General features: G+C 37.3%; 1 protein-coding gene across 2 annotated transcripts in view; it reads left to right on the top strand.

Annotated features, from left to right (window-relative positions):
• Positions 1-26,983, top strand: part of Reph (Regulator of eph expression) — a 96,929-nt gene that overhangs the window by 34,123 nt on the left and 35,823 nt on the right. For both annotated transcript variants that reach the window (XM_028310844.1, XM_028310843.1), the window contains exon 3: positions 23,761-23,811. In XM_028310844.1, the coding sequence (XP_028166645.1) occupies positions 23,761-23,811 (51 nt within the window). The remainder of the gene's footprint in view (positions 1-23,760; positions 23,812-26,983) is intronic.

The raw sequence follows: 26,983 nt of genomic DNA on the forward strand, positions 1-26,983 counted from the left end.
ATAATCAAAAGTACAAAAAGCGAATTCGGTTTTATCGATAAGCTAGCTTTTATCTGTCAGTTTTGCCCTGAAAACAATTGATTAAGGTTGCATAATATCTATTTATCCATCTTCACAAAACTTGGACTTGTCGTCAAATATTGTGTGAAAAAAAAAGTAATTTATCCTTAAAACAATCCATGAAAGTTTAGGAAAATACCAAGCATACGTCTAGACTACAGTGGGAATTCTAGGAATACAACACTCCCGGGTATCACACTTATCTTGTTACTGTTCTCAACCCTGCCTTTATCAATGTAACAGATTTAGACCTACCTAAATGATACTTTATTGAAGATCGCCTAAATATAAACGACGTAGGCGTAACAAAGGCATTTCTAATTACATTACTAAGTTATACATGTTAAAAAGTTGTTAATTTAATCCGTACTTCAAGTTGTGGTTTTGCTTGTGTGGATTTTGGATTATCAAAGAAGAATGTCCCTCGGGAACTGGATGTTCCTAGAACAAAAAGCTGAAACTTTTTGAATTTGATAGGTAAGTGCACTAATTTTACTAGAAAACTTTTTTAAGAGTGGTATATTTGTGATTGAGGTCAAGTTTTCCGGGCATTATTATTTTCAAGTTAAGGCTGATTTTTCAAAAGAAGAAAAAAAAAGATAGTGATAATTATATGTGTGACTCTAGATATAATAATTGTTTTGCTCTTAAATACTTTCAGTAAGAGCTTTTATAGATTTCCATGGTATCAAAGATAAAGCTGTTGGAGAATCATAGGACTACCTATTCAAAACTGAACAACATTACATTATGTACAGTAGGTGAAAAATATGTTTTCAGAAGATTTAACTTATTATAGTGGCTAGTTTTAGACAAGTCAAACGAAACGTTTCGATACAATCGCAGCGCCTTGTTATCTTTTAAAACGACAGATCCCACACGTTCGGCCCCAATCAGGGGGAATTGTTGGGGTCCCGATACGACACGTGTGTCTTGCTCCGGAGATTAGAGCTCACCTAGTTCTGGGTTGGTAGGAAATCGAATGTAGGTAGGTATTTAGGTCATATACTCGTACTTTGTAACAATTTCAAGTCGCATTGACACTAGTTCAGATTAAAAATGGGAACAAAATAGCTTCAAAGTTTGTGGATTTTATTACATGTTTATTTTAGAAAGAACAGTATTTACATAATATTTGTATTAACAACATAACAATTAAACAGTTCTTTAGTATTTTAATATAGGAGTCGTCTCTCATAATCCGTTTTGCACACACAATTACTGCGTAATATGAACCAAATAAACTTTTTTCCTTCTTTTCGTTATAAGTATCAAAATCAACAGCAGCCATACTAAAATATTATAACTACATAGAAAATATTTTCCTGCTCCACTGCAAAATACTTGAAGAACAAAGTATAGAGCATGGCAACAAAGTTAAAATATAAACTTTAAACTTGTGTACCAACAAACAAGGGACAGTTGCAATTTGTTCGTCCCTAGACAAAGTGTCCACGGTTCTATTGAAGAAACTTCTCGAAAACAATTGCGAACTAACCGGCAGATAACTAGTAACAAAATGGTGGAAAACTCGAAACAAAATGGTTGCCAGTTGGTTTTATTTTAGTATAACATAAACCTTTCCAGTGTCTTCGTTTTCAAGAGTGTTTAAGAGATTCGTTTTTACACAGTTGCGGGCTTGGTTATTTACATTTTAATCTAGATTTTTATTTTAGATTATGACATACCTAAAGATTATGTTTTATCATGGTCCGTGAGTTAGCAAGGTAGCCAATAAATAGTACATAGGTTCTTGCCCTGAGAGGAAAGTTGAGGGAGTTGAGTGATAGTTTATAATGTAGAGTTTTAACTCCAAAAATCAAACTCTTTTACCATTACTTCTCCATCACATCCCATTATTTTGTTTTCTTGATTTTGCATATCTTTCTCTAAATAGAAACTAGTTAAAAATCTCATAACTTCAATAAAACTTATGGGGCAGTTTATGTAACCATAATCACAATTAACAAGTAAATAAAACGCATGTACGGTACATGCAATCTCCGTCACATATGTAAACTCGCTTCTGTTTCTATGCCTGAAAGTAGTGAAGGCAACAGTTTCCATTATTTTGCTATCGCAAACTGTCGATTGTATGACGTCGCTTACAATAGTGGCTCGCCATTCACTTTGACGCGTTTTCAAACGAATGTGGTTTCAATAATTGCAGCGTTTCTGTCTTTGAACAGTTCCGTGAAATTCTGTTCATTCAGTTAGCTTCGAATGCTACAGAAATCAGAATTCAATATACTGTCTCTACTGATGGAACAAGTATTTGAATTGTTAACTTGAAGCTGATGGAATTGAAATGTGCTGCTATGTTGCTATATGCACCTATAGCTCTCATGTATACTTGTAACTGAATGTTTCGTAAGAAGTGTAACTTATTGACTTAAAACGTTGTTATTAACGTCGTAGGTAAAAGAACGTCTAGTCTCATCTGGGAATACTTTCGTTATTTTTTTAAATTTTTAGTTAACAATTTGTTTGTTTATTTAGCAAAATGTGCAGTAGGATGAATTGTAACGAAGTTGTGTGAGGGCGCAAGCGTTTCTACACAAGCTAAGTGAAAGCCATTCTAAAAACTGTTTTAGGGAACCTAACTAATTGAACTTAGACTTATTAACTATATTGGCAGGTTTACAAATGCTCTCAATTTCCTAAACGACTGCACCGAATATACTGCATGCAATATTTCGTCGATTAGAGAACGGATTGGTCTACCGTAGGAAGCAATTTGCAAGCCAACGGAAATTGTAGGACGTGCAATTAACTGGCGGTGCTTATTACATCACTAAACTGCATAGATGTAACCTAACCACCATCTTGGAAGATAAGTAATTTCTACCACTAACGATGGTATTTTGATTTCGGCAAGGACCTAACTCGAATTTCCAATCAAGCATTTTCATTAGGCATCACAAGGAAATCAATATTTCCTGGAAACAATTTCAAAGTCTAAAAACACCAGGGGTAAAAAAGCAAGTAGGTACCTACGAGTCAAGTTAATAAGCGATCCAACCCTATCTAATGAATTTTATTCTACTTCTCTTCTTTGTTATTTTTGTAAGTTTCAACTGTCTATTCTTGAGATGCGCTTTTGAGTTGCATGAATAAATACGGAATGAAGCACCTTAGTAATATCACTCTATACAAACTATCCCCAACTTAGTTCAGCTCCAGATTCGAAATAGTTCTAGCTTTTGAGCCGGTGAATCCTATATCTACTTGTTGAGTTAGGGCCAGAAGTCGTGGAACTAAATGGATTATGCCAGTTAGCGATTCCCGAATACTGCAGGAATATTGAATAGAACCGCTCCCAAAGTTGTCTATGGTGTAACGACATTGCATTATACAATGTAATAGTTGAGGGCGAACAATGTAGTTTTGGAGTTCGGTTTTCTGTAGAAACGAGAGAGGTTTCTAGAGATGCTTAGTGTAAATTTCAACTATCTATTTCACAGATTAGAGCTCGTAAGACTTCACTTTTCATCATCATGATCATTTCAGCCTTTCAGCTACAGCACGTCCACTGGTGAACATAGGCCTCCCCCAATGATTCCAGATTGGCCTGTTGGTAGCGTTCTTGCAACTTTTATGAAGTTGTCAGTCCATTTGAAGGATGTCCCAACTACGACGTTTTGCTTTTACAAAACATTATTTTAAAGTACCTTTTCTATGTGATCATTTTATATCAAAGGCATGATCACATTACGCCTGTCAAGTCAAGGCTACAAATAAAATAAAACTGATGAACAAAGGCCCGGAAAAAGAATAAAAAGCCTCAGAATTAGACGCTTTATTAAGTCAGAACGTTCTGCCTATTAACAATCACAGTCCTGAAAAACTTAAGAAAGGATTCCTCAACAAATTACGCACTTTTTTGTTTCGTATTTTTGCAAATGTTGGGCTATAAGGGAATTCCTGGAAGAACCTAGGAGACTGAATTCGTCTAAGGGACCATTTACACTGATAATCGAATTCACAAGTGCAGTGTAGTTTTTTTAAAATTTTCAGCTGAAATTACCGTTTTTCAAGACAATATTTTCAACATAACTTTTCGGAAAAGACTTTTCTAAATTCTTGGATTAAAGGATCAAAATCATGATTGAACATCAGAAGTTTGTACATAGCGACCAGAATGACATGCTGAAAGATTTCTTCAATAATCGAATAATTGTGTCAATTATCTAAGTATGACAATTTCCTTGTCTTTGGTTGTATTTATAGAAGTTTTGAAACACACACTCACACATCGATTAAGTCGTGATTAATCTAACTGATAATGTGCACGCACCTCAAGAGAGGGTTCACGCGATTTATAGTTCCACTAGCTTTCCGCCCGCGGCTTCGCCCGCGTGGAATTTTGTCTGTCACAGAAAAACTTTATCGCACGCGTCCCTGTTTCAAAAACCGGGATAAAAACTATCCTATGTTCTTTCCCGGGACTCAAACTATCTCTATGCCAAATTTCATCAAAATCGGTTGCGAGGTTTAAGCGGGAAAGCGTAACAGACAGACAGACAGACAGACAGACAGACAGACAGAGTTACTTTCGCATTTATAATATTAGTTGGGATGTCCTAGTTTGTGAGCAAATCCCGAAGGAACTGGGTCCTTATTTTTTCTCCTGGACGTTGATTAAGGCGTGCAATCAACATTTTTACTTGGGAAATGTGGACTGGCATTGTCGTGGGAATTGACTTTATACCGTTATAAAACATTTTGGATTCGTTACAATCCGATTTACTTAATTGTGCGTGGTTTTCTTGAGATGTATGTCAAGGTAGCCTTCTTTATAACTTTTAACATTTATAAAACCTTTTTATGAAACTCTAGGAAAGCTTTAGGTGTTGTGTGGTAATGTGATCGAATTTTTATATATTTACGTGAGCTTTATGATTTTAATATACTCGTAATAATTCTTTTTATGGGTTGTAGCCATGATCACAAGCCTGACTCTATCCACTTTGCGATGGAGGGAAGTTGAACCTTAACTTCGAACTCCTCTTCTGATTAAATTTGTTGCGGGTCCAATGACAGTTTAATTTTCCTCCGGGACAAACTTGACTTTCACTGCTTGGGTTTTATTGGCGGTCAAGCTGTAGATCCTAGCTACACAGGAGTTGCAGCGGTGGGAACGAGAGGTGGGAATAGTCCCGTTAAGCCTGACTCTATGTGCCACCGTAATATACGTAAGACGTCCAATCACCCTTCGATATTGAATATGAGAACTGCGCCTAGAAGAGAGAACAAACTCATTATATTATCCAAGGTAAAAACGCTAGATTTTAATTTAAGTACCTAAAGTGCTATCATACCAGTCGTTTTTGATCTTAATGACAGACACATAGGAGTATAGCATAGGTCAAATCCACTGATCATCAATCATCATTAGGAGGACATTTCGAATTTTTTCTAGCATCATAACCCTTTCTATTACAGTCTTATATACTTCTACGAGAAGATGAAGGTAAATACAAATAGAAGCCATTTTAGTATAGTATTTAACATATAATAAATTAAAACTACACATAAGTCCTTCAGTAATCTGTAATTATCCTTCTAAGTTACCTGCAGGGTGATCCTTATAGGTAATTTCCTCACATTAGTATTCAGTTTGCGCTCGCGGATATTAACTGCTCCACGTAATGAAAGGGCTCGGCGACAATCGCGGGTTCAATCAAAGGCCCAAGGGGAAAATCTGCCGTTGTTATTACAGTGCTACAACGCGTAAGCCCTTTCCCACGACAATACAGTGTGCCTACCATGAGTTTACGTTAGGTGAGCTCGCTAGCGAATACGTCAAAAAATTATATGAAGATTTTATTTCTTGAAAGTAGCCGCTAGGGGCGCTGCACAATATGTCATACATTTAAATGTCATTTTTTTACGCAGTCGCTAGCGAGCACACCTAACGTAAACTCATGGTAGGCACACAGTTCATCCAGACAAAACTGGACTATCGTGTGAACAGATAAGTGTGTAAGGCTAAGTTGCATTAATTTACGAGTACTTTAATCGTAACAATAACAATTTTTTGTGTTGAATTTGACAGATTTTTTGACGTTTGTTTAAGTTAAAGTAAGATGGTGAAACTCAGCTTAAGTACTTATTTGAGAATTAAAAAATCCTGCAGAATTTTTAGTCAGCGCTGTCTCTTATTATTAAGAATTTTTCTTCAAAATATTATAAAGGTTTTTGTTGCATTTAAACTAACGCTAATTAGAACTGCACGGCAAAAACAGGAAACGTTGAGTTTAATAAAGAAAAGGTTTCCTTTGTAGACATAGTTGTACTATTCAACATTCAACTTACGAAGTTCGTAATATAATAATAATATGTTTTATAATGAACTGAAAAAAGTCTTTGTGTACGTAATCAACTGTGTACTGGTGGATTTCGTATAATTCATAATAGTTGCTTATACTTATATTATTTTAGACCTGAATGAACAAAAGAATTAAAAAAACAAGCAAAATAATTTACAGCTCTCCTACACAAGACATGTATGAGATGATAAGATGGATCCAAAAATAGTTCTGAGTTGATTTATTGAGTTTCTTCTCGAAAAACGTTTAAGACTTTGAATAAAAGTTGTATAAATGATACTAGGCGTAATAAAAATGTGTATTGTGTAGGCGGTACTAATTTTGGTACTCTATCACGTCCTAAGAGGATTCCCTCGATTTCTCAGTCACCCTGTATATTGGCGTTCATAATTACTGCGAAACCTCATCGCCACGGGACTGCTAACTAGTTAGCGAAGTAAATTGATATGTCACCATTATGTTGGTNCCCTAAAGATGTGGTCTCATTATGTTGGTGGGAAACACGAAAATTATTACTGAATAATGTTGCAAACTTTGATTTAGCATAGTGTTTGGATGTGGGCACTTTGTTAAAGCAGTTTTATGTTTGTACGAGTATATTAACATGTTACTTAATTTATAAAACTCTCAACGATCTTTAAAACGTCTGAAATGATGAATCGATTGATAGTTTATTTCAAATTCTAAATTATAAAGTTTCACTAAATTGAAATACAGGCCGCTACCAACTGGGCGATGTGAAATCATTAGGAGAGGCCTATATTCAGCAGTGGATGTCCTGTGGCTGAAATTACGCTTGATGATGATGAAGAAATTGAATTAGACTTAGCGTTTTTGGAAATTTAATTTTCAATCGAAAATATGACGGCTGATGAAATTACAGCTGTAAGTGTCCTAAAGTATAATCGTTCGTTCGTTTCAGCCAAATGACGTCCATAGCTGGACAAAGGCCCAAGGTTTTCCACAATGAAGTATAATAAAAGTAGTTTACTGTAATATTTTTCTAAACTGTCCCAACTTCACCTAGCCTGCAAATTGAAGGAAACTTGCATTGAAACTGCTTCAATCCTTTTAGACTTCGAAATATATTTTAAACTTCAGCATTGTAAAGTACATCGCCGAAGTGTTTCCCAGAGCACGTAGAGGTGCCCTCGACATTACTCAGGCGGCCATTAAAATAACCGAGGTCCGTGAGCGGCGCCCGAGTGCGAAGTAATGCTGCTCACATTATAAACTACAAGGGTTGAGCGATCGATTCTGGAAACTATTCGAGTCTGTCTCGAGTGGGAAATAAAGTGAGCGAGAATTCTGAATTGAGATTTTAACCTTAAACGTGCTCGATTAATGTTGAGTAATTTTTGAGATCTATTTCTTTGTGAAAATCCTTTTAGATTTCGAAATAATATGTATAATATGGTAGCGCATTTTCTTACATAACTTTTTAATTCCTATCATTGGAGGTCCGAAAATATTTCTCATACAATTTGATACCATAATGATCATTCTTCATAAAAAATTTAAAACCTACATATTTAAAAACATAATCATTGATATTCATAATATCACTAATCATACACTTAGTTTTTACTAATATTTGTTTTCATATATTTTTCTATACTAATGATCGAAACTCATAATCATTCGAATAAATAACTATAATATTCATAAATGTGATGTATCCTAATATTTATTTTCATAAATTTATTACTCATAAGTGTATTTATCCATATTTTTGAAAATCATGATGTATGTATTCCTATTAAATCGTATTTTAACATTAAATTAATTTGAAATGGTCCAAAACAGGCAATATTTTGTGCCACAAAACTAACGTGACAGAAACGAATCGCTGCAAAACCGACTCCACGTAGTCTTGTCTGCCCTACCCCTAGAGTGTAATTTAAAAGCCGGAGGCGCGGAGGGAGGGCAGCCCTCGCCCGCTGTAACGAGGCTCAGGCCACACACACACACACACACACACACACACAATATACCAAAATAGTGAAGTAAACAGATTATCTTTATTTTTCCTTGATAACTTTATTCTTGTATAGCTTGGATAGTAGGAACGGGTATAGATAAATATTATCTACGCTTCTCGCATAAATGTATTATGATTAGTACAAGGACAAACATTGGGAAGGAACTGGTACCTATAATACAGGCTCGGCCTAGTTTAGGTACTAGTACATTGTGTACCACTTAATGTCACCTAAAAAAAAGTCCCTAGTTTTAGTGGTCAATGCTGGCCGTTGGCACCGACACATGCCATTATGACCCGTTCAGCACTACTATTAACGCTCGTTTTTCTATGACGCCCGACCGCTGCTCCGTTGAATGGACGTACGAGTGATATTGTCGGTGTTGACGGTAGTCGGCAAAAATGTTCACCGTTTGTTTTTTGTTTCTGTATTAGTTAGGGTATACAAGTGTAAATGTTAATGTATGTTTTAATTCAATAAATTATTTGTATTTGTATTTGTATAATTTTAATCTTTATGTAAGTTTTGTGCCCTTTTTAGGAATTCACTCAAAAGTTGTTTAATGATGAGAAACATTTGCCATAAATTAGCAACTGCCATTTCAGACAAAACTAGTTTTATATTGTTTATATTTTAGTCTTAACTGGTTTTTATTAGAAGTTGTGGATTGGCTTTCGGTTCTTTTTCAATATTTTGCATTTGTAGAATGTTGGATTTTTGCTATTTGAGCTTCCGAATAATTTTTAGACCAGTTAGGGAGTGTCATTTTTTGTCTTATCCCGTACATTCAGCCAATTCCATGCTTTTCTTCAACATGAATTGCAGAGAGACAATGTAAAATTCTGTTGCTCAGTGTTCCTTTATTTGGTGATGCTGCTGCAATATAACGCTCTGAAGACAAAAGGTTCCTTGTACTTTGATCGGAACAATGGCAGTTCCTTAAGGCGCGGACACGCAGCGTTTTAGCGTAATGCTCGCAAATCGCACTATTTAACTCTAAGGGCGGTTACAAATTACAGACTTGACGATCTTGTCATGAAAGTAAGCAACTTATTTTAATGAGACGGACTGACACGTGAGACACGCTGCCTATGTGTATTCGCTAAATACAGAATAGAAGGCTAATTAACTATTTGAATTCTGTATGTTTTATTTTAACCTAATGTTATTCTACAATAGATGGAGCTAGTATTATTATTGACTTCGCTTCACCCTTCAGTTTACTGGTAAAGAATGCAGAACCAATTGTACTTTCTTTGTGTAATAAAATAAATAAACAGGCTTCTTTTGTAACACAAACTAGTATGGAGTGTACCTATTTAAAGCGTCACCGAACGCGTTTTTTCCCAAATAAGTAGGTACCTAATTTTTATAAGGTCACGTTTAAAAAAAAAATGTTCTGTAACATCCTGACGCTCCTATTTCTGAAGGGCACATGACAACCCGGTTAATTTTGACCGTGAAACAATGAAGTGCGTTTATAAGGACATTAGAGTCGCGGCGTATGGCTGATTGTCCACGTCGATGGTTAACGACGCATGTCAGCAGGAGTCATTATTGTAGCATTAAATCTTGGAGAACAGTAGTCTCTTTCATATTTGTCTTGGGAATGCATAAAGTGTTCAAGTTACTAAACTGAAATCAATAATATGATGTTATTTAATTATTTCTTTTACCTACTTCCTTGCCGATTTTGATTTCAACGTTGTCAGTGGCGAAGTGGAATTTTAAGAATTTTTATCTCTTGAAATGTATTGACACCTGTTGTCGATGACTGTCTTGCCCTCTTTCTACCTCTTAAGTTGGTAAAAAAAATCTTTTAACTCTGAAATCACTAAATTCCAAGAATCGCGTCGACGTTTTCTTTATAAAAACGCTGATTTTGCGTGGTATACAATTTCAGGCATGTAATAGTATGCTCCCCTACCGCGAGCACTTATCGCGCGTCGTGCAGTCTGGCCGCTATCGCGACAGGCCGAGAGCACACGAGTGCGCCCGCGCAGCAATATAAACCGGCTTGAAAATATCGCCCAATGCCTTAAGATACTATATCTACCATAGGGCTAATATTTTCAAGAAGGGATTGTACATCCTCTTTTTTATTAAATTCACTTTAACTTCTTTTTCTAGAAACACATTTTCTAAGAGAAATGCGGTGATACGGTTGCACTTGGGAAACCTACAGTAATTGGGTGCTTCTTCCGTTTTTCTCCTTCTATAAGTTATTTATGAAATCAATTGCCGTAATTTCTTCAACAGCCGTGAGTAGCTGTCCTAATTTCCCCAGCCTTCTATTATATCTGTTACAGCCGTTCCGCGTCGCACGAACGATTTTTACGCTTTGTGGTATTGTGTAGCTGCCCCCTTACAGTATTTTATTAGACCGCTCACATGCATGCAACTTGTTATCTTATTAAACTTTTCCACTTCCAATGATAACGCTACATGGACTGGATTAAACATATCATTATCAACTGTATTACTCATAATTTTCTTCTAGACATTTCCATCCATGCTTTCACTTAACTTAACATAATTTCTAGATTTATGAACTTTTTTAAATTGATTGAATTTTAAAAAGTAAGGAGAATTAATATGCCTTGCAAGTAGTTCCAACTGAACAAATCTTGTACTATGGTCGGCAGATATTTACAACTCTTAAATCTTTATATCTATTTCAATAGGAACAGAAAAATATTCATTCAGTCGTATACATCGCCCCCATGAATGTCACCCTTGTGGTTTGTACGTTATTACTTATTAAAAGGAAGGTGCAATTGGCGTCCGTTCAAAATTATAGTCTTGCGAGCCAACCGCCTTATTACGTGTCCATTATCTTTGTCAAGTTTTTCATTTGCCACTAGCTAGGTATTATGCAATAAAATTGTTACACCAAAGGATATCATTTCACCTTCAAGCAAGACAAGTACTTAATCGAATCTTTAGTTTTTAAAGAAAGTGTACATAGAGCACAGCTAAGTTTTTACATATTACCTCAATTTAGCTTTTCACAGGCATTTAGTGCTAGATCTGTCTTAGTCTAGGAAAAGATATTTGCAAGTCAAGTAATGTCACACACATTAACGTCTACCAACTCGGCTCTCATTTTTGCGCTCTAACTGACCCAGGTAATGGTAAAATTCTGCTTGCTTTTTGCCTATGAATTACTATATTAGAACTTCAATTTGAAGTGAAAAGAGTTGATAGGTACAAAAATGGTCCACATGTTTTATTCACTTTCTTGCCTGCTTTATTATTGTACAAAAATGTACTGATCCATAAGTTATACACTAAGCAGACAGCAATCGCAGTAAACTACAAGTTGTTACATTATTTTCCACAAACCAGCAACAGAAAAGCTATGGCTACCTATAATTACGTAAGCTAGAAATGATTGCCTGACGCAAGATCCCGACGTACACATTACTTTAGCTATTTATTTAGGTGAGGTTTTACAGCGCTATCTTAGTGGCGCGAATAGTGCGGGCTCGTATGAGTGATAACCTTTTTTACTATCGCCCAGAACTTTCCTTGCGGAGCGGGCACATTCTGTCGCTTGGGTGCGGTACCAGAATATGGTTACTCGATTAATTCTAACGCCAAAACCGACTTGCAACGTGCAGGTACGACGGAGTCGATGGATCCAGTTATTCAACTTTATAACTTGGGCCTTGTTTGGAATTATCGTTCTTATTCAGTTATTTTGTAAATATCTAGTGATATTGTTTTAGCTCTTATAAAAATTTGCAAAACAATTTGCCTAAGCCATTGGGACATGAAAACATAAGTAACCAATAGGTACATATTGGCTTATGCTTTAACTCTTAAATATTATTTCGAAAAATAAACCAACCATAGTGTTTACTTCACAAACCAGTTTCAAGGATCTAACGTTAAATATGACCTGATAATTACCTACCTAGGTGCCTACTTTTTATAACTAACATTTCTGTATTTCCTGTGTGTTCCGTCAACTCCATTTCGAAATGCCAATGAAATTATGGAATGAATAAAAAATGAACGACAAACAGTCGGTTGTGTATTCACTGGATGCCAAACATGCTAATAACATTAATGATGCTTAAACTTTTGTTTGCACGTGAATGCCAGTTTTCAACGCCGATGCCGCGATGGCGTGTTCCCGCCTCGAACATTTATCACGTGAAATCAATCGCCCACTTTTTGCGGACATTTGCATTTTAACTGAACCACGCATCTGTGACGATGATAAAATGTTTGCCATAGCCGTCCTTGACTTGAACGTTATTTGTCAAGTACAAAGGTAGATTTCTGCGCAATGTCACTATTTACTCAGGTGGTGCCGTCGCCTTCTGGCTGAGTATGACCTATCCCATTTCTTGTATAGCTGAAGCAACGGTTCTTATCATTTGACAATATCTTTTACCTACAAAGAACTTTTTTAGCTTTGTTTAGATAAAATAAGTACCGTATCTGCCTGAACGTACAAATTGTTTTTTCATAACTGTGTGGGCAAGTTCCTTCAAATGATTCTAATATATTTTGTCTTTATCGTCCATCTCGTTACGGGATGTTGTGCTTGTGCAAGAGTGAGAGCTGTCTTTTGGCTCATTTATCCATTTTGCCTCAGTGAAGCTCGGACCCCGATTTGTTACCTGAAATTAACAACATGGCACTTTCGAAATGCGTATAGACTTGCTTTATGGCTGTATGGAGTCCAAATTTACAGCCTGCCCTTGAAACCCATCGCCATTCCACACGCATCCCGCCTCTTCCAAATTCGGCTGTCGTCCGGCCTGTTTTTGCCGACACAGATTGGCATTCATTGCGGGTGATGTGAACGAGTCTACTCCAAAACGGGATGAATTAATTGATGCACATTTCTCCGAAGCCTCATGTGAAGAGACGGCGGACTCGCTACACTAGCGACGCTCAGGGCTGCCGTGCAACGTGTTCTAGGATCCAGTTACATTGCCGTTGCCTGGTTTCTGAGTTAGCCTATAAAATTGAAGGCACTCATTACTTTTATTAACTGCGAATGGTTGATGATGAGAGTCAGGGTAACCAATAGATTAGTTAATAATGTTGTGACAAGCTGTTAAGGTTTATAGCAAAACCCAGAAACATTTTAGTGCTATAAACGATGAAATGAAATGTACATAGCAGTTCGTCTGCTAGCTAGTGTTTCGGTCTACCTAGTCTAATACGTTATGTTATGGACAATGGTACCTTAGCCGTGAAAAGTTAAAGGTGTTATACATACACAATTACACATAGACCTAACACGCAGTAAATGATGGTGATTTCGTCTCCGCACTTGAAGTCCAATTGAAGTCTGTGATCAGTGGGAAATGAATCGTAATTCCCAACGACAATGTGTCTTAATTCACTCTGTCAAAAGCTTGCTAGCCCTGTCAGTTGTGAATCGCATTTTGCACCATCAATTGGCAATTGCAGAGTGAATGGGCCCCCTGCTCTTGCGCAGCGACGCGGCGCGCCGGCCGGCACAAAAACCAGCCATCACTACGACTCGCCCGAGCGAGATGACGATACATCAAACTAAATAACGAAGTAGTGCTGGGAATTGCTAATGGTATATCGATGTAAAACGTATAATGCTGGATTAGTTTTGATTCACTGGCTTAGCACAATTTTAGGATTTCACCGTGTGCTTCTTGAAGAAATATAGAAAATTTTATTAACATTCCTTAAAAAAATATTTAAACAACAATTCAAAATGTTAGTTACCTACTTCAGATTGTCTTTTCATCATTGTAATATTGGATCAATAAACTAGATCTCGAAACCAAGAAATCACCGCTTACTCTTTGAAAAAATGTATGGTAGGTAAGATTATCGATAGTAAAAATAATGGTAGAGCCCTTCACTGTCAGGAGCGATTGTGGCGGCACTCGCATCGGCGCTGGCGCAGCTACATAATGTTCCCGGAATCGTTTTTCTTGTCGTGTCTGCTCAAACATCCTTTTGTGTACGTCTGGCACCGACGATAGCGGAATATTATTACATAGAATTTCCTCACTTATCCTTAGACGGCCACGGAGAAATTATTTCATATAGACACGTATGTAACTCTGTTTTTTAAGCGGAACGCGTTGAATGAATTTCAATTTAGTACTCCTCAGATGATATCAATGATGTGGATTCTTCTATGTTCTAACAGTTATTTAGAAACAGTTAGATATCTATCCTCGATTAAGATAGAGACAGAGATAGGTGGATATCTTCTTATGTAAGAAATTCTAGATCGACGATTTCTTAAAGATAGATGACAATAGCTGGATGGAAAATAATATTATTTTTAGCACTGTTGTATCTAGATGTAGTTGACCATTAGCTGATAAGTGTTCAAAATCTTCTTGTCTTCTTTTATATCTACCGTAACACATAACTACTTAATTGCTCGTTAACCTATTGATGATAGATGCTTTCGCAAGTTCTAATTTCGAATCAAATTTACAAACGGAGCAGTAGTAAGTCGAGCGACGTGCGTGTGCCGATTTTCATCGTCGAGTACTCCCACAAATCGAGTTCGATTATGCGTTTAGTTGCACGACCCCGCGCGCACTCGCAGCTCCAGCTGAGCGCAGTCGACGTGTGGTGTTTAGTTTAAAATTGGATACACATTCCGAAAGATTACCAGTTTTATGAGCGGCCCAGCCCGTACCGTTTCGCAACTTTTTGAATGCAAGATGTCGATATACCTTTGCCTTTACACGTCACACTTTGTATTGAATGTCTTCCTAAAATTACATAGTCGATAAATTAACTCATTCCAAAGACAGAGGTCGAGACAATAGATCGAATAACTAATTCTATCAAACAATGCAGTGACCCAATGTGTGCAGGTTGGTGCTCGGCTCCATTGTCACCGGCGGATGTTACAAAATATTTACGGAAATTGTTTATTTATTTACGAACCCTGATACAACGTAATGTCGACCCATCCTTGCCTTGTCAACTGTCCCCCGAAAATAGCATTGCATTATAAATTGGATCTACGGCGCGTGAAATGTGTCTTTTACATATGAATATGAGTGTAGGTAGGTAGTTATACTCGTTCGAAACGATGTTTCCAATATTCAATCACCAGCCTTCACCTTCGATCCCAATCTCTGTAATCTTATTTAGTTATCTTCGACTCGTGTTATGAAAGGTGTTTCATGTTATTCACATCGAATAGATAGCAAAAATGTAGGAAAATTGCAACTGACTATGTTGATCTCTTCTCTTACGAGTCATTAGAATAGTTTTAAGATATTTTATATCCAACTCCGCACATTGGCATAAATGGTAGAGGTAGTACTGTTTATTAAAATCATTAAACTCCTGTGAATGCTGTGAAGAATAATAAAGTTCGTCGCGTGCGCAGTGCGCAGCCCATTCGCGCTAGATTACAAGCCGGCGACCAATCAGGGGCCGCGTCCCCCGCGCCCCCGGCCGCGATCAGCTGGCCGGTAATCGACGCATAATCAAAAACCACACCGCTGATAACCACATACGACTCCTGCGCACCGGTAAGAACGTTCATAACTTTACAATAAATTACTCGTCCGTATTTGCATCTCGGGAAAGGTTATTGAAATCCAATTGGAATCAAGTTCTCTGCATCTGCATAGCAAAAGCTGGTTACAGAATCGTTGGACCAACTAAAGGGTCTGCGGGTGTCTATGGGCGACGGTAATCACTTACCATCAGGTGATCCGTTTGCTCGTTTGCCTCCTATCACATAAAAAAAAAATAAAAAAAAATAGCAGTTTAGGCTGTCGTACCATAAGCATCTACCCAAACCATTCAGAATTTGAAGAATTTCAATTGTGTCATGGTTTTTTGAAACTCTTTTTACCAGTCAATGGTTATCTAATTTCCAAAATAAGTATTTATTTTTCCTTTTTCTGCAACACTTTTCACTTTCTTTCTTTTTCTGTTTTGCACCTGAAAAATGCATTGATTTGCATACTCGCGCCCGAGGGTACCAATGGGTTATGTGGAGCTTTCGCCGCCTAGAGAGCAGGACCTACCCACTAAAGTGACAAATACCTAACTAAGTCAACTACCCATTCCCATTTATTCAATTAACGTCGTTTTTCAGCAGCCAATGCGCATCGCTTCATTCTTATCTCACTTCCTCCTCTTAACCGTTACGTTCAGATGCCGCTTTACGTAACAAGACGCTGGTTTTTGTTAAATCATTATACATTAACATCTTCTTCATTTGAGTGTTTTTATAACTTTTCATTTTACGGTCTACAATGACCTGTTAATAACAACAACGTTTCATCATCATTCAATGCAGTTCCTAACATGACATGTAGATATCCATTTAAATTCTAGAAAGAATTATCGCTTTCCTAAACATAATACTGCCATTATGACATGACAGAAATATGAAATTGCCGTAAAAAAGTAAATTTCCATACAAAACGGCAATTTCATAGGTGATGACAAAACCCAATAACATCATCCACGGTATCATAAGAAAATTATTAAATGTTAGTTTAAAGTTATACAAGTGTATTAGAAAATTGCTATATTTCCTCTATATTTTAAGCCAGCATTATTTGATCTAGTTCTAGAGGCTCTGGTATCTTGTATTTGTTAAATAATTGATTAGGAGTGTCGTTATAACGCTTATCTTCTAAGCTTGGAGATATGAGCCTGGTGGCGGAAGGCCTGTTGAGGTAGGTTGCGCGTTGGCCTTCTGCGTGCTAACGACATAATTGCGAACAATCGCTGCGCATGAGGCGGTTATTGTTGACTTGCCGCATTTTAATCGAATTCATCTCTACGTGTACCTTCAATTCGATGAAAATTTTAAAGAGCGTTCTCGCGTTTGGTAACCAGTTCAGAACTTCAGATACTTACATCGTTTTCGTGTTATGAAGATGATTGATTTTTTTTATTACTAAATAGTTACTTATCGTGAATATCAGAAACTAATCATTAGATTACTAAAATTCTACTATCCTTATTTTTTATTTTCCCTGGCATTCCGTCAAGTTGAAAGAGACAGGTACAAAACTACAGACGATATATCAAAATGATTTCGCGAAGTAAACCCAGTGGTAGCGGGCGCCGGTTTCCGTCAACATACGCTCTATTAGTATAAGTTATGTCACGACGCGGACCGGTGGGGCCGGTTCCGTTTTTTCGCCGCTCGATGCGCGCCCGAGGGCTCGCCGATACAGGCAGGTATAGTAGGCGCTCCGCTGAATCTGAGCACGCTACAAGCACGCACTACGTCGCGTCGGTAGTAGAATGATTTCTATAGTGGACTGGAAACTATGACCGTGTGATTGTGTTTATAATTTGGCCAGTTACAGTGAAATCAATATTTTGAAGGCAGCGTTAAATATGCTACACAATGAATATGAACAGACTTTTGAAGCTTGAAGATATAAATCATCAAGGTAGATTGCTATTGCTTGTCATGCATTTTTTCATTATTTGGAATTTGTATTGTATATTTCGTCAATTAAATAATAGTTGACAATTTGATACCATTGATGGTTTCAAGAAACGTGATCAGCATATTTGTGCGACCCACAAATTGTGAAGAAAAATTACCTACCGCGTAAAACACTCGTGTACCCTACCATAATCATGCGTCAAGTAGCACGCCCCATCATAACCACTGACTATGCCGTACTTATGTTTATTGCGCCAATAAGCAACCCTCGTGCATGTTCCCGGTGCGTTCGCGACTCGCGTCAATCTACAATTGCAATGTCGGAAGTTTTTGAATACGTCCCCCAGAGGAACTAATCACGGGCCACGTTCAGAGTCAAACGTCGGGGTAGTACAAAAATGCAAAGCTCTGCTGTGGGTGGCCCGGGAGACTGCTATGTTCGTTTCGCATTGCCCAGCGAATTACATACGTTATTTTTAAATTCCCACTTATACGACCCTCATTAGCTAAAGTCATAGCTACCTTTAGGGCAACCTTTTTTGGGTTTGGTTCTATGTTTAAGTTCAATTTGTAATTTTGTTTGGATGTTCCATGACGACAACATCCTGATTCTGTTAGATAACATTGATTTAAAACTTGCTTTATTTAAGCTCAAGGATTCCACAAGTTTCAAGAAACGTGATTCGTGTGGACCACCCGTTGTGAGTGAATTTTGATGTGCATTGTGCCCTCCACTCGATGGAACTAAACTAGACAGTAATTTGTCCGTATCAGCCTGGCTGCGCCGGCGCACCGCGCTGGGCACGTGAAGAGGTCAGAACGGTTCATTCTTACTTTGTTGCAGTGTTTATGACTTGTGCTATTGATGCAGCTACATATTACTATACTACCTACGTAACTATCAGAACTGCCTTCACTTCTAGTTTCATATTGCTCGTTTTGTTATCTTGTTTATCCACTTGTTTTTGTTTTGCATGTTTTTATTTGACAACAACGTTAGAAGTATTTAATGATAGTTAACTTTTGTTTTGGTATGAACTGCCCACATTCTTGAAATTACCATGTTCTGTTAAATGCTCAAAAGAGCTTTTTTTAAATGTCCTAATTCTTACCTACCTACCTTCAAGGTTGTCATTAGAAATTCTAATTTCTCAATGTGTCACATATTATGATAAACTCATTTCACGGCCATTGAAACAGAAACATGCGACGAAACGTCCCCGCGCAGACGACAGCTCGTCGATACTCATCCAATAAACTGTTGCTCCTAAAATACTATGACATTTATTTTAGACACCGACACCTATTCTGTCAACCTTTAGCTACACACATTATTATGAAACTAGGGCTGGTTGTCTTTTCGGTCGACCTTTGATAGTACGAGTACCTATGTAACTAAATTAGAAATATGGATATGAGTTCATAAGCCAACAGTCCTCACTTATAATTTGTAGCTTATTTACCTCTATCTACGACTGTCACGCCTATAGGCGTACCTAGTTCCAAATCTACATTTGCATTCCAACCATTTTGTAATACTTTCAAACGACTCAATAGAGGTCCTTGCCAGCTGTTCAGCCGTGTGGTGGGGTCGGCAACCTACACAAGCGCTATCACCGCCGATAACGTATCAGCTGAAAAATACTCACTCCAGATAGCCCCGCTAAAAATACTAACGCCTTGATAACGCCGTGATGGATCACCCGATTGTTTATCGTGATACCTTTAGTGTAATTATTACTATTGTTCTACGAATTTATTGTTTCCGGCGGTGTGTTTTATCGTATTCTTTCTTTACACCCGAACGATGATATGAATGAACGATCGGGAAAGGGGGTCACCGGTTAATGAAGTCATGAAACTCTTTTGAAGCAATAAACTATCCATGATTACGAAACTTAATCTTTTGATATTAGATTAGTAATCTTTTGATATGAGATTAGTATTTTTTCCAAATAACAATTTATCAAAATGTATCCGAATCAGTCCAAAATTTTAAGCTGTCATACATTTTTCTTTACATATTCAGGTTGTTTTACGTACATTACTTCTTCAATAGGTATCTAGCACGTGTTATCTCGATATAATATCTCGAGCTGGGCCCGCGTAGTGAAAAAGGCCTAAACAGATGCAACTCGCGCTCGTGCGGCGCGCGAGGCCGTTCACCTCCGCAACCAGGTCGAGGGTTGCAGCGCCGAACCAAGTTCAACATCTTGGATCTGGCACATTGTTCAACCTAAAATTATCTGCTGCTAACCATTTCTACTGAGTTATAGGTCATTTTGGTTAGTAAGAGATAATAATAATGTAATTTAAAAAATATTCTAAGAAAATTTTACTATATACCTACTAAACGTGCACACATAATTTTCTTTTCTTACTAATGTTACTTTGCTATGGTAAATTTAATTCATCATCCAATAGGTAACTTTGACGATAAAAAAAAGTATATCTGCTAAACATGAAACCAGTTTATTCTGGTTCATATTGATCAACGTTAAAAGCCCACGCTGTAGAAAAAAATTACGCTTATGAATTAGCTTAATCTGTTCTAAAAATATCGAAGAAGACCCGACTGACTAGGTACTAATCAATCAAACGGAAAGTTGCAAACGGGAAAACGAATCATGAGCGATTTGTTATCTGTGGAACTATCGCACTCGAACCTCGGAGCTCCATCATTCATTTTGTTGCTCGATCTACCCACATAATATTAGCTAGTGGACTGTCAACTTAAGAAGCGAAGTTTGTGAATAAATATGGTTTGTGAATATTAATGGATATTGGTATGTAATATTAAATCTTACAATAGTATAAAATTAGGTGTACAGAGATATTTTGGAGAACAGATTTCAACATAGATTTATTTTTTCCAATTTCAAATGCTTTATCGCGTTTTGTAATTCATTTTTAGTGCAAGCTTTCAATTTTACCATCACTAACATAATTATGAACTACAATAGGAAATAATGATGAAGTTGAAATCAAACAAAGATCATGACTTCATACGAAGTTTTCATTCTTGTAACACAGCATCAATTTATTTCTATTGCGAACAAAAAATTCTTTATTCATGGTAGGCTTTGTTTTGTTCGTCAAATTAATTACTCTCACGGCTGCCGGGGCCGGTCAACGACCAATAGTTCAATGAAAAGTTCAGCCACGACTTAGAACTTTTTGCCAGACCTAATCTTTATGAGTGTTACATGCCTTAAAATACCTCCAGTTAATCTAAATTATCCCTGATAAATGAACACCGCTTACGTGAACGCAAAGTATTACCTATGTTAACTTGAAATTAATTTCTACTGCAGGCCACAATTTATCATAATTTAACCGAATTAAAATAAGAGCTTATTTCATATCGGAGCTATTCTATTAAGCACAAAATGAAATTCCTAGTTTATTAATAATAAAATTGGTTTCTACCGCTATTCAATAATTTACAAATGCAATAGTCATATTTTTTGTTAGGTAATTTAGTTACACACACTTAATTTTATCAAGCTGCATTAGACAGGCTTAGTATACGGTTTCCAAATCGGGTAACCTTTCGATGGAATTATCAAAAAGTGATTACAGCCCACTTGTGCGCGTGGAAGCAGTATTAACGTTGCTATCCTATTTGGTTAGTAGGTGATTAACCAAGCATCGAGTGAAGTAATTGCAGGCCCGAGGCGCTCGCCGCGCGTGCGTTTCAGCGTCACCGCTCAGCTGAATTCAACGCGATTACGGAATGTTCGCGTTGCTCGGGGTATTCATTTAACCAAAGATATTTACTGCTTTTAAATTTAAGGCCGCCACTGGAGCAGAAGACGCGTTTAACTCTAAACATAATTTTTGATCTGAAATCAACATCAACTACACTTCCTGCTCTTATTAAACGAACCCTTGCGCATCGAATCTATTTTACAAAATATTCAAATTCAACGCAAACTCGGGTCAATTCGAGCTGAATTAGAAACCGAATCCTCATCTGAAAGGTCGTCGGCCTAACTATTAGAATAATTCGTTCGGCTGAAACTGGGCCGCCGGCTTACTGTGTACACACGGCACTCAATATCCAGACAACCTTATCACCGAGCAGCAGAGTTAAATTTCGAACAATGGGGAGGAGAGGTCGGACCTATGGTTGGAATAGATTTTCTAGCCTCACTGTTTCACATTAAGGTTTTAGTGTTTTCGACGGAGTCGTTTATTTGTAGTGAAATTCCTTGGGATCCGTTAAAGCAATTAGTATAATGCACTTATGCAGGTCGCTCCGTTTTGCTTGGGGTGCATTTGCGACGCCGGCGCGCGCGGACGCGACTTTGCATACTTATTCGCTGCTTATTTCACTTACCCTGCACTTTGGAAACGAATAAAATTGCACAATTTGAAAATGACAAAACAAAAACAGACTTTAATCTGCTTTCTAGTCTAACGTCTACATTGAGTACAATCTTCTTTCGAAGAATAGAATAGTTTCATTAAACAAGCCATGCTTTTAGTTTCATCATATTATGGCTTATTATTTACATACCTTCTTTTTTTCTTGAACTCTTAACTTCTCTTCTCTACTGTCTTTCTGTTTTGTTCTGTCTTCTGTAAATGATTGTTTTAATAATTTGAATAATTTTATTTCTCGTAAATGTCTAGCCAATTTTTTCTAGTTTCGACTCACCTTTTTGAATCATCTCTCAGGTTTTAAAGATTTAAAACTTTCTGCGGTTTCTTTTGGGTTTCCTTCATCATATAGGTAATATGATCAAAAAATAAAATGATTATAGAGTTGCGTGATTGTGCGTCTGATCTCGGGTGTAATGGATGCGCGCCATTGCGTGCGCGGGCGCTGTCGCGTGCGCGTCGACAGTTAGCTAAACACAGGCCACAACATTCATTGTATGCATTATAACACTTTTTTCACCGCCGATTCTTTCCATTATGCTCTATTCTAATTAAAGGAGCAGCCATTGTGAAAATTCCCACTCTCACACACTAAAAAAAATACATTATGTGTTAATTTTGTAATGCAATATTCAATTACACAGTAAAATAGGTTTAACTGTGATTAGGGTTGTTCATTTGGATTTTAATTGTTAATCTTTTTTGCTAGTCTTAGTTGTTGTTAGTGCTAAATTGTCACAATAAAACAATAGATTACACATAACGTAGGTACCTACCTACAATGAAACAAGCATAATAATTAGCGTAGGTATATTATGATTAGTCATGAAGAAATAATGAATAATCACGCCAATCATCACGCTTGTCATCTATCATCATCATGCCCAATCAGTGCTGATCACGGCTGTACTTCTGTACCTAATACTAATACCTCCTCCCTGCCGGATCACATGCACCATTGCCCGGTCACAAATGCACATCGAGCTAACTTGGACATCTTATGTTGTTATCATAGGTGTTATTTTGCCACAAAAACATTTAGGTCGAGTAGTACTTTAAGTACTTTAACTTTGACAAACGTCAAAAATCTGTCAAACTCCATACAAAAACACCGGTTATTGATAAAGTTACCGTTAAAGTTAGGTGGTGCAACTCAGCCTTAGTCTTATGTGCTCTTGACTGTATGCACTTGAGACACAAATAATTTACTACATCTCGCAAAACAACATCGTCGCCATTTTAAAAACGGTTTATATCAATTACATTGTTTTGCTAATAAATTGATGTGATAGCTTACAAATTGTTACACTGTTTGCGGCATTATTATACCATCTTCTTGATCATCATGTCATCGCTTGTCTTGTCAAATAGCCAAAAATGCTTTAGCTTCAAATTAAGAATTTTATTTCCTTTTAGTTTAATGTCATTGTAATTATGTGTGTGTAGGGTAGGCAATAATTTTATCAGTTCCGTTGTGCTTGGGTTGCTCTTGGCCTATTTTGCGCTATATAGGCCAAGGCCCCGCCCAGGTCTCACGGACAACTATTTGCCTTCGTACATTCAATTGTTTTACAAATGTATTTTTTGATTTCAGGTGATTTTTGTACGGACGTCATCATGAAGTGGAATGACGTCACCGATATCAGTGAGTAGAATTAAAATTTTATTACTTATTATTAATAATTTTTAATAGGCTTATCTGTTTAAGATATGACTTGTAAAAAAATTTGCGCCTGTAACTGAATACAAATGTATAGTGTGATTTTTAAACTTAATATTTTTGAGCAGTTTTTAGACTTTTTAGTGAAAGGCCCGATGGAAAAATAAGCCTCATTATAAAAAAAATACCATTTCCGGTTCGCTATAGGTAATAGTAATCTCCTTAAAATACTTCATAGCCAGCTAATGTCTTGGACATAATTTTATAATAATTCGAGAGAATTATTTTCATCTAGATAATAGTTTTTTCGTCACGTCTATTAACCTTGTTTTTCTAATTGGTTAATCTTTATCAATTTATCTTCTGTAATCAGCTGAACGATATAAACCAGAAATAAAACCATTAGTGAAGTGTGTCGTTGTGTTGTTGGTTTTGGCACTACTACTACTACGAGTTAGGCGAGGTGGGATGCGCGGGCGGCGCTGTTGTAAGCGTGTGTGATTACGTGTAAATACGGATGTAATTATTACGCACTTGTAGGACGAAAGGTTGCATTACGTATGTCTAAACTGATCATTGATCGTCATTTCGAGAACGAATGTAGCATCCTATCTTTTTTAGATATAAAATTAAAAAGTACCTAATGCTGAGGTCGATTTTTTTTAATTTTGTCAGTCCGAGACTATTTTCATAAATAACTTCTGTAGTAAGAAAACATTTTCATAATGCGTATTTGGCGCAGCAGTTAATAAGTCGTTCAGCATTCATCAGTAAATTAGAGTATTTTCATTACATAAATTGAGATGTTTGGTACAACTAACAAAAGCGAGTGCCAAGAACGAAACGATTTATTTACTAGAGTTCCTCATCTTCATTATCAAGATAACAATTTGCAAACAATGTAGCTGTCTTCGACAATTTGATGACTAACTCGATATGATTTGACGCCAGACAAGCCAAACCGAATGGCAATGATTGCAATACCAAGGATTTGTATAGAGTTAGAATTCGGATCCGCTCCAAAGTGTTGTAGGCTGAGATAATTTGGCACCGACTGCAGGAAGATGCGTATAACCGGTGTACGCTTATAACTACGATCATAGTGCGGCCATTCATACAGAAATAGTACGGTGTAGGGCTACTACCTGAGCTGTGCCAAACGAGAAGCTTACGGTAAAAAATAAAGACAGGAAACTAATATTGTAGTTAGATCGAATCGAGACGACACAATTTATAGAAGGCGCATGTACCTATATTCACTAAGGGTATGAAATTCTAAAGGCCAAGACGCTAGACTTATTCACCATCCTCTATTCCTAAATTAAGTTGAGATTTATTTCTGGTATCTCTGACGAAGCACCAACATCCACAGAGGTCACAAGCGCCTCGTGTAGGCGTATCTCAGCGTCCTGCTTGGCACGATAAATTGCACTCTATCACTTGGTGACTCCGGAGTGAGCACGATTGCTTTCCATCAACTCCTTTTCTGCTTTTATTACAATTGAGCAGATAAGGACTAATCCGTATTAGTCCTTATCTGCTCAATTGTAATAATTGCTCCGTAGCAATTTCTATATTCCATCTCTGTCCAACTTATAACAGTGAAGTCTTGTCTTTCGCCGGGCATCTCAAATAGCTCGTCGCCACACACATGGCAGCCACATGTGATCCTGATCATAATTAATTATTAACAGCATTAAAGATTGTGTCAGTTTCCATTAATTTTAATTAAATTCTTAGTGATAATATAAATGTATTCTAATACATTTTAGGAATATAAATATGTATTTTCATATTTATAATATTTATTCCATCAAGCTCAAACAACTCATGACGATTGCATTTCGTAGCCGTGTGGTATTAGGCACTACACTTGGTGTGCCGCATAAAAACTGACTTTGTTTAGCGCATGGATAGCATTCCGACTTAATTGTTCGTGTAATAAGTGTTTACTGGCGAACTCGCCTTTTGCGGTTTCTCCACAATACTTGCGGTTAAGCCTCCCTAGATTTACTATCGCGGCTCAGACGGTGCCCAACTTGCGGCGTTTTAAACTGTTCTCGCACATTCTGGATAGGTACCTATCTATATACGTTTGCCTTGGAGTTTTGCATTGTTGTTATTGTTGACCAGAATATGTTATGCATACATTTAAAACAAAGCAAAAAATTTACCGTGACAAACATGCAAAAGCCGTGAAGGAAAATACCTACTTCAGTATAGGTGTGCTACAATTTCCTGAACGTGTGCCATAGATTTATTACATAGGATCAACAGCAATGCCGTCGGAAGTTACTTATCCAAAACACCGCGATCGTTTTAGATCGTTTAAAGTTGGTAAAAACGCACAGCGGCGATGCCAAAATATTTTTCGAAAAGTGTTTGCAAGTGGTGGCCGCCTGAGCGTGACGGGCCGCCATGTTGCGCGCGCGCCGAATTGCAGATTACATCACTGTGCAAAAAACGTGCGCGTGCAGTGCGGGGGCGCAGGGCGGCGCGGGGGGCTGCTCGGCGACCTTGGCCTTGCTCGCGCCGCGGCCAAGGTGAGCGTTCAACGATACACCGCAATTATACATGCGCCCACCAGTCTACCGGCACACATGTATCTGCACGAGAATATACTCGCGACCATTACACGCGCTGCGCGTCTTAACTGGTGCCAGTGGAAAGGCTCCCAATTGGAAGAGCAAACATCGAAAGGTTTTGACACCTTTCGAAAGCTTGTGCCAACACAAGCCGAAAACAGGATTCTCAATAATGAAGCTGTCAATACCAAATTGAACGCAAACGCTTTTGGTAAACAAATCGGTAAAACTACTTAGACGATATTTGAATACTGCTCTACTGCTAGTTTTATTTATTGTGCTGTTATCATTAGGAAGGAAATACATAAAAAGGGCATGTACCTACACTGTCGTTACAAGTTCGGATTTTGAACGTTTTTCAAAGAAACTGTTAATAAGATACATTAAGCGGCGTGTGTTTAACACGCTACAACTGCATGATGATCGTGAATATCGTGATATCGTACAACAAAACCACGCCACGCACGTCTCACGTGTATGCATTTTGTTTGACAGAAGATTTATGAAATCTCATTTTATCTATTAAACCCTGTCTTTTTGATAAAAAAAAGGGTAATTATTAGTCTCTTTTT

Source organism: Ostrinia furnacalis, unplaced genomic scaffold (genome assembly GCF_004193835.3).
Source record: "Ostrinia furnacalis isolate ACB-3 unplaced genomic scaffold, ASM419383v2 OfSCF3121, whole genome shotgun sequence".
Taxonomy (NCBI): Eukaryota; Metazoa; Arthropoda; class Insecta; order Lepidoptera; family Crambidae; genus Ostrinia; species Ostrinia furnacalis.